This window comes from Monodelphis domestica, chromosome 2, assembly GCF_027887165.1.
Source record: "Monodelphis domestica isolate mMonDom1 chromosome 2, mMonDom1.pri, whole genome shotgun sequence".
NCBI lineage: Eukaryota > Metazoa > Chordata > Mammalia > Didelphimorphia > Didelphidae > Monodelphis > Monodelphis domestica.
Window position 1 is genome coordinate 333,204,019 of NC_077228.1, and position 9,772 is coordinate 333,213,790.

Consider the following 9,772-nt stretch of genomic DNA (forward strand, 5'->3'; position numbering starts at 1 on the left):
ATGTTTTTTAAAGCATATATTAAACAAGTCTGTAACAAAATTACCCTATTTGCTTCTATCCTCTTCTGAAACCTTTTATGCTTCTTTTTATATTGACCCAGGGCAAATCAATTAACCATGTTTGCCTCAGTTTCCTTCTGTAAAATGAACTAGAAAAAGAAATGGCAAACCATTCTAACATCTTTGCAAAGAAAACTCCTAATAGGGCTAAAAGTGGTTGGTCATGCCTAAAACGAGTGAACAACAAAACCATTGACTGCATTTGTCACTTCCAACTGATACTCTTGCCCCTTTATAATAGCTCAGTAAAAAACAAAACAAAACAAATGTATATACTGCTGAAGTCTGAAGGCATTTCAGATGTACCTCTTAAATTTAACATCTTTGTGCCAATACTTCATGAAATTTTAAAAACACATCTCTTCCTTAAAAGGCCCCAAAAGTATATGCATTTTTTTAGTGCTATGTTGTTTCGCCAATCCAAAACTGCATGGAATCTTCTAAATCTGACTATCTCCTCTATTCACTTATCAATACAGACTAGATCTTACAAAGTCAGAATCATTTAGAAGTGATCCTAGGTATTATTTTTCTAGTCCATTCATTTCACATTTATACAAAGATCCTATGAACATAAGCATCTAAGCACCATATAATATCCAGCACTGGGGAACCCAGAACTGCTTGAATGTGTTGATTTTATTTTCAGATGACTCTAATTGTTGACTAAAAAGCCAATTCCCTAAAACATATACTCCAGTTGCTACTGGCTCTACCCCTATGCCCAAACAACAAGTCTACCCTTTTCTCTACAAGATAACCTTTCAAATATCTGAAGAACATTATGTTCCTCCTAAATTCACTATTACAGCCTTTTAAATATCACAAGATCCTTCAAGGATCCTCATATAGCATTTCAAGTTCTCTATACTAGATGCAACCCCTTGTCAATATCTCTTCTAAAATGTAATATTTTTTTAAATTAAATTAAAAGTAATATTAGCTTTTTAAAGTCTCCACAGAAAGTGATATCTAGAACTGGACATAATATTTCAAATGCGGCATGGCCCACATTTAGAAGTAAGAAGACAACAGCATGATCCATTTCGTTGATATGAATACTTTATCAAACTGCTTTTTTTAGGTCTGGATCACTACCAACTCTCTCTTCTTAGAAACTTGTTTCAGTTTTCATAATCTCACACTTGGACTATTGCAATAGCTTCCTAATTGGACTCCCTACCTTCAACCTTTTCCTACTCCAGTCTATCCATTACACAGATGCTAAACCAGTATTTCTAAAGTATAGGCCTAACTATGCCACTTCCCTGACCAATAAGTTTCATAGACCCATACTGCCTATGAAATAAAAAAATAATCTCTTTGGCACTAAAAATTCTTTAAAATCCACCCCTAACCTTTCATTCCAAGCTACTCACATATTATCTTCCTTTATACAATCTGTGTCTCTGATAAACTGAACTACTTGCCATTTCCCATAAATAATATTACATAGGCTGTATCTTTGTAAAATTCCTATAATGGTCTCCCCTCTCCATTCAACAGTCTGTAGTTATTTTGTTTGTATTCCTTTATCTCTATACATACATTCTCCTCATATCTCCCTCCTCCCAAATAAAATGTAATCTCTTCAAGGTCAGAGACTGTCATTTTTTTGTCTTTGAATACTTAAGACCTAACAGTATCTGGCATATAGCAGATAATTGTTTATTTACTCAACTGAACATTGGCCTATGATTTCTTAAAATCCTAGGTTTTTCTGGAGCTGTTTTTAAAATAAGTTTTACCTATTCTATACTTGTGCAGGTAATTTTTTTAATACAAGTACACATTTTATATTTATCCCTATTAATTAATGGAAGAGTGAAAAATACTGAGTTTGGAGACAGTATACATTGAAATTCCATCTCTATTAATTAAAATGACCTTTAGTAAAGTCACTTTTTAAAGTTTCATCTTCCTTCATCTGTAAAATGAGGGACCTGGACCAAATGAACAGTGTCAAACTAAAATAGACACAGATCCCTGCTAACAGCATATAGTCTTAGAAAAATCATATATTAATATTATAGTGTATTTTTATTTTTTTGTTAAGACATTTCAATCTGGTTCAAACTCATCAGGGAGTTTTGCTGGCTGCTTGTGGCCAATTTGACACCTCTAGATATTTCTAAAGTTCCTTCCAGTTTTAAATCTTATTATTTCTCCTCTTTCCTAAAATTTCATCTTACTAGCTTTAGACATATTAGCCAAATTAGATTTGGGGGCTCTCAATAATTTCATCCAATTATTAGCTCCTTTTCTAGTTTCAGGATCAAGTACAAATATGATTAAGTATGACCAGACATCTTCATTTAATTTAAGCATCCAAATATTGATCAGTAGAGTACCAAAGAGGGAGCTCTATAGATCCATCAATCACTATTTTTTGGCTTTCAATTAATCAACCAAAAAAGAGAATCTGCCTAACAAATAGTATCATTTGATATTCCTCATCTTTTCATCTTGTCTATAAGGGCATTAGGAACTTACTAAAATTTACAAAGACTATATCTAGTAACTGCTGAAAAAAAGGAAATGAAATGTAATTCTTAATGAACAAATGTTGGCTCTTCCTTTTCTAAGAGCTCATCAGTGGTTCATTCTAAAATTTCCAAAGAATAAAAATATTATCAACATTTACAAAGTTCTTTCCACACAAGCCTGTGAGGCAAACAGGGCAAACCCATTTTACAGAGGAGGTAGCTCAGGAAAGTTTTATGATCCTGAGGTCCAATTCATTAGTCCATAATTTCAAGCATTTCTCTTCTTAAATTCTTTCTAAAATTGTCATTTGCTATCTCCAGTTCTATATCATTTCCCCTGTTCTTGATAATCTCGAAATATTCTTATTGGTGGTCAAAAGCAAAACAAAGAAAGTAAAAATGGATGCTCCTAGAGGGCAGAGGCTAGAGGCTATAAAGGCTTTGTGTCCTTAGCACTGTGCTTGGCACACAGAAGGTACTTTAATACATACTTGATGACTTAAAGAAAACTTTAATTTCAAAGAAGTTGCATACTTTATTTTTTAAGCTACCACCGCATAATTACACACAAAACCAAGATGCCACCTCCATTATATTCATCTTTATCCAAAAAAGAGGGAGAAGGAAGAAGAGAATCCATTCATTTACTTAATATGAATCTTGAATCCTCTAATTTTCAGATAGCACACCAGTTTACTAGACACAACCTTCAAATTCTCCCACCCCCTTAGTTCACCGGATCTCTCTTCATTTTACATATGAGAAAACAAGCGGTCCAAAAAGAGAGAAACAGATTTGCCCAAGTACAGAGAAAGTAAATAAAGCTGGGTTTGAATCCAGGTCCTCCTGACTCCAAAATTCCAGGGCCCATATTAGCTTTTTCTTTGTATCTTAATCCTAGTATGGTGCCTCCAGACTCAAAGGAGATATTTAATATATGATTTCTAATTGGGATAAGAAATTCTGAAAACAATTAATTTGGAATAAGAATAATTAAAGCATTTCCCTCTCTAAAATGTTCCTTTCCACTTGGTCAATTGCCTTAGCCTACTGCATCCTAGTTCAGTCCCACAGACACACTTTACAGATGAAGAAATCTAGGCTCGAAGGGGAGGTGTCTTGCTGCAGGACACAAGGGCAGTCAAGAGACAGAGGTACGATTTGCAGTATTCTTTCAGAGTTTTTCTTCTCTTCATGATAGTTCTCAGGCCTCCAACCTTTTCCCCTACTAATCCTCCCTTTTCACCATAATCAGGACACACCTCAACCCCATTATAGAAGCCATTGAACCCTCATCTATTAAGGAGGGTCACAACTTCCCCTATTCTCTGAAGGGTCACACACCACTCAGGGGAGTTACCCTGGTGAGATGAGGGCCTCACAGCCGTCAAAAAAGTCAACCCCCCTGTCAGGAGAGCCTCATACCTTCCTCACTGGAAGGCCTCACAGGTCCCCACCTCGGCCAGGCCTCCTATTAGCAAAGCCACACCCCTATACATCAGGGGGTCTTGGACCCCCCCTTTTAGTCCCCGCATCTCTTACTTCCCACCACTTTCCCCATCAGGCCCCAGGTCTCTCTTACCAATTCCGGTCCGTCTTCTCCCCCTTTCTCTATGTTCTGGATCCTCCCAGCCCTGGATCTCCGCGTCAGCCCACCAATGGGCGGACGCCCGAGGGCGGCGGGGGAGTCCCTCCCCGGGAGGGTGCGGGGGAGGCTGTGGGCTGCGGTTGCCAGGTTGCGCTGTGTTTGAACCCCGAGCAGGGGGCGGGGGCGAGGGCGGGGGCAGAGGCTCCTGGGGCTGCGACTCGGGCTCCAGGGTAACGGAGGCGGTGGCCCAGTTTTCACGGCGAGGCAGCCCCAGCCAATGGTGCCACTTCTCCGATTCTCATTGGGTGCTACCAGCGACTGCTCCTTTCTATTGGTTACGATGCCAGCGGATGATACGGGGGGCGGGACCATCGAGAATAAAGGTCTGGCATTGGCTGGTTGCTCCTCACGGGATTCTCTTCTGGGAATGTCGATCAGGCTGCTAGGAAGTCTCCCTTCAGTCGAGTTTGGATTATACATTTGCTGTCTTGTTTCCTAGAAACCCCACCTTATGACTTTCTGGGGTTTGATCTGTGGGATTCGGAAAAGCAAGAGACCCAGGGAGAAGGTGGGGGAAAGAAGCAGCCAAGAGAAAGGTCTTCAGGGAGAAATTGGTGGAATTCGGGGGTTAAAAATTGGCGAAAACGGTAGTACAAAAACAGGGTTTTGGATGACACCTTGCACTTCGGCATTTTCAGAGAATAATTCCATTTTTCTTCACTCAGATTTTTCAGTCGTTACAATAAATTCACCACTTCCAGGGATCCTCCTAGAATAAGGTGAAAAGCTCAAATAAAAATAATCGTCTGGGCACACCATCGTTCGGTCTATTTTGCAGTTTGTTTTCTTTTGTTTTTGTTTGGTTGGATCCCCTTGACTGTCTGGTAAATCTTTTGTTCTCCCAGAGGAGTGTTTTTAAATGCTCGAGATTACAAAGAAAACCCATTTATTTTTAAATAGATTTTTCTTTTCTTTTCTTTTCTTTTTTTAAGTTGAAGAACACCGAGTTAGAAATAAGAAACATTTTAAATAGATCTTTATGTCAACCTCTCATGGAATGCCTCCCCTCATCTCTGCCTCCTGGTTTCCTTCAAGTTCCAGCTAAAATCTCACCTTGTAGGAGAAGCCTTTCCTGATTTCTCTTAATTCTAGAGCCTCCTTTCTGTTGATTATCCACAATTTATCCTCTAAACTGTAGCTTCTTTGTACATAAAGTTTGCATGACGTCTGCCCAATTCGACCGAGACCTCTGTTAGACAGGAACTGTCTTCTGCCATTTATGTCCTCAGCACCTGGCACAGTGCCTGGCATATAGACTATTTACTTACTGTTTTAAAGTAGGTTTTCAAGAAATTTATTTAATTTTAAATTAAATTTAATTAAGCTCCAAAAGAGGAATCAGATGTGTATTATTATCCATTATATTAAGTGATCTTTATATGTAGTATGTAGCCAGGACGCAACTCCACAAGCATTAAGCATCTTTTGCTAGGGACAGGGACGGCAAAAAATAAACGAAAAACATTAGCATTCTTTTCCTTTGATTTCCCTGTTTTCGTACCTTAGGCTTGCCAGGTTTGGGGGGCAATAAGGAGGGTGCAGGGTCGAAGAAAGAAGAGGTTAAAATTCCTGTTCTTCACTGTGTGGTTGTATATTTACAATCACAAAGATAAAGTTGTTTTTTTTTTTTTAATGAAATTCAACTAAACATAGGTGATAAGTTTTGAAATTCAGTTCTAGCATAGAATAGCTGCTTAATAATTGCTTGTTGATGATTTTCCAAAGAACCATATTTAAGAGAACTATGGGTAAATGCCTCATTATCCAGCTCTTCTAAAATATGAAATCAAATAAATTTTTAAGCTGACACAAGTCTTGCTTGCAATACGGGAAAATATTAATTTATGCAGTTTAGTATATTTTAACATGAAGTTGGAGATGCCCACCAATACAGAGGCATTTGAATGTAAGTTGAATTGTTGCCTGAAAAATATTTGTAGAAAACTATTCAATGGCAGTTGAAATAAGATGAGCCCCCAACATTAAATTGAAATTATTTTTGACACTACCCTTTTGAATCTTTATTTTTTCTAAATTCACAGTATAATGACAAAAACCATTGCTGTTGCCTAAAAGAGAAAAAGTCTGCATAATTTGATGTTTTAAAACAATGTTAATTGGAACATTGGATTGGGGAATAAATAGAAAAATACTAGAAATATTTTACTTAAACATGAAAGGCATCATAGTATTTCTAAATTTAATTTATGGATAGTAAAGGACAGAAGATATACAAGTAAAATTCACAGGCAATCAAAGACAACCAAATTTATTTATTTATTTTTAATAATTTTTCCTTTACATTAAATTTATACCAAATTTCTAAAAAAGTAGAACAATTGAATTATGGCTTCTTTTCTTGCTCATTCTTAGAGTTGCTGACATGGGATGGATGAAATGCTGATTAATAAAAATTACAAAACAGTTGACTTCAATTGTGCAGTTCAGTTCACACTACCATGTAATCAGTTTGTTAATAAAAATTTTGAACTAAGAAAGATAAAAAAGTATTTGGGAAACTATCCATAAATGAGGGATTGAATTGGTAGAAAGTGAATAGTAGCATATTAAAGAGGCAATGTTTTAAAAATCCACAAAGTTTTTAATATGATTTGGAGATAATTTACTTAAGTAAGAATAGATGTTGGCAGACATCCTTTAATTCACTATATTATTTCATTAGACATAGGAGGTTCTGCTTTGAAATGGACTGTGTTTTGCATCTATGGAAAAAGGATACCTACACTGATAAATCATGGATGATTTAAGGTAGCAAAAATGATTGCTTTATTTAAAATTCTACTGCAAAAGGTCCTTAGTCTCCTTTTCCAGACAGGAAAACTATTTTAAAACGACAGCTCTGACAAAACTCATATGGTAAATTATTAAAATAAAAATAAACCAAATACATCCGCAAGTTTTAATACATTGACCTTGTACAAACACCCAATTATAACTAAAAATACTGCATTTCAGTATGTCCTAGAATAACTAGCACCTGTGAAAAGATAAGGGTTATTTTGTTCATATAAGTAGCCTTATGGTAGTATTTAAAATCCAAGACCAAAAATGTGATTTTATGGTGTAGTCTTTTTAAAAAAAAATTAAAAGTTTTTTTTTTCAATTACATGTAGAAACAGTTTTTGACAATTATCTAACATTTTTTGATTCAGATTCTCTCCCTCCTTCTCATTCTCCCTGAAGCGGTAAATAGTCTGATGAAGGTTATATAAGGGCTGCCATGCAATACATATTTTCCTATTCCTCATCCTGTAGAAGACACATATCACATATACAAGAAAAATCTCATGAAAGAAATAAAGTAAAAAATGGAATGATCAGCAATGAGACTCCAGCAATTCCATCTTTGTCTGTAGATCATATTTTTCTTCATAAGTCCCTTGGGTTTATCTTGGAACCATAATAACTAAGTCCTTCATAGTTGATCATCATATAATAGTTCGGTAACTGTATTCAGTGTTCCCCTGGTTCTGCTCACTTCACTTTGTAGCAGGGATTATAAATCTTTCTAGGTTTTCCTCAAATCATCCTGTTTGTCAATTCTTAAGGCCCAATAATATTCCATTATAACCATATACCATAACTTGTTCAGCCATTCACCAATTGATGAATATTCCCTCAGTTTTCAGGTATTTGCTACTACAAGAAAAGTTGCTAAAAATATTTTTGAACAAGTGGGTTTTTCCCCCCTACTTTTTTATCTTTGGAGGATATAATCCCAGTAGTTGTGTTGCTGGGTCAAAGGATGTGCATAGTCTTTGGGTGTGGTTCCACATTACTCTCCAGAATGGTTATATCAATTCATGCTACTATTACTAACAGTGCATTGATATTCCAATTTCCCCACATCCTCTCCAAATTATCATTTTCATTTTTGGTTATTTCAGTGAATTTGATAAGTGTGAGGTGGTGTCTTAGAGTTGTTTTAATATGCATTTCTCTAATTAATAGTAATATGGAACATTTCCTCATAGGACTATAGTTTTCATTTCTACATCTGAGAACTGCCTGCTCAGTATCCTTTAACCATTTATCAACTGGAGACTGCTTTGTATTCTTAAATAAGACCTTCTTCAAACACTTTCTGTAAACATTTTTCCCAGAAATTTTCTCCCTTTTAAACTTGATTGCATTGGTTTTGCTTGTATAAAACCTTTTAAATTTAATGTAATCAAAATTATTCATTTTTCATAATGCTTTCTACATCTTATTTGGTCATAAGTTCTTCCCTTACCCACAAACTTTATGGGTGAAGTGTTTAAATTTTATTATATAGACTCTGCCTATCCGTGAGCAATTAATGTTTTTCTAATTATTTAGTTCTACCTTCAGAGAGTTAAGTGTGGGTTTGTGTTGGTAGGACTCCTTCCTTCATAAATTTTTTCATTAATTCCCTTGAAATTCCTGGCCTTTTGTTTACATTTCCAGATGAATTTTATTTTTTTCTAGTTCTATGAAATAATTTTTGGGAAGTTTGATTGGTATGGCACTGAAGAGGTAAATTAATTTAGGTAAGATTGTAATTCTAAAGTATTTTAAGTATTCTAAATTAAAAGTTTTCTAATATTTTTCATGAAGAATGGGTGTTGTATTTTGTCAAAAGTTTTTTCTGTATGTATTGAGATAATTATATGATTTCTTTGGGTTTTTTATTAATATGGTCAATTATGCTCATAGTTTTCCTAGTATTGAATCATCCCTATATAAGGTTAAATTTTGGGTTGAGACTGAATGTAATAATTATTTGTCGTCAAGGATTTAATTTCTTAAATCCTAAATGAAACACTCAAGTCAGGATGGAATTTTATGGTGATTTAATTACAATAGGAGGAAGAAATTAAGAAAGAGAGAGAGAGAGAGAGTTTACTCAAACTGCTCCAGCTCAGGCTGAGTCAGGCCAGAGTTCAAAGCCTTGGCCAAGGACGGCCTTCCCCTGAGAACCAAGGGAAAGGGGAGTCAGCCCTTTTCACTCATGTGACTGATTCAAGGAAGCTGTCTGAGGGAGCTCCTCCAGGCTCGAGTTCCACGATCAAACTGGCCCTCAGCCCACTCCACAGGAAGTGACGAGAACTCCAAAGGCAGTTCTCTACATCACTTCCTGCATCTCACATGTGCCAATGGTGGCTCAAGTTTGGCTTAGGACAATCCAGGGCACAGTCAGTCATTTCTGATTTTTCATTTGCTAGCACATGCCAGTGTAGTATGGGTGTGTACATCCCTGGGTGCTAGACTAAGCAAGATGGGGAAAATCTAAAAATCACACCTATATTCCTGGTATAAAACCCACCTGGTCATGGTATATGGGCCTTGTGAGATAATACCATAGGATTTTATTTAAAATTTTTGGACCAATAATTCATCAGAAAGTCTGTACTTTTTATTATATTTTTAAGCTATTCTTGGTTTTTGTCATAAAGAAAGTCATGGAGAATTTCTTCAATCTCTATTTTTCCAAATAGTTTATGTAGTTTTGGAGTTAATTGTTCTCTGATTATTTGGTAGAATTAATTCACTTGTAAATCCATCAGGTCCTGGAGCCTTTTTATTAGGGAATTCC

At 35.9% G+C, this 9,772-nt stretch overlaps 1 protein-coding gene across 6 annotated transcripts in view; it reads right to left on the reverse strand.

Annotated features, from left to right (window-relative positions):
- The window catches only part of LCA5 (lebercilin LCA5), a 66,425-nt gene extending 61,883 nt beyond the window's left edge, over positions 1-4,542 (reverse strand). For all 6 annotated transcript variants that reach the window (XR_008916604.1, XR_008916603.1, XR_008916602.1 and 3 more), the window contains exon 1: positions 4,129-4,542. Coding sequence is in view for 2 of the 6 variants with exons in the window: in XM_007484248.3 (XP_007484310.2) it covers positions 4,129-4,506 (378 nt within the window). In the remaining 4 variants the exon portion in view is untranslated. The remainder of the gene's footprint in view (positions 1-4,128) is intronic.
- Positions 4,543-9,772: the final 5,230 nt, after the last annotated feature.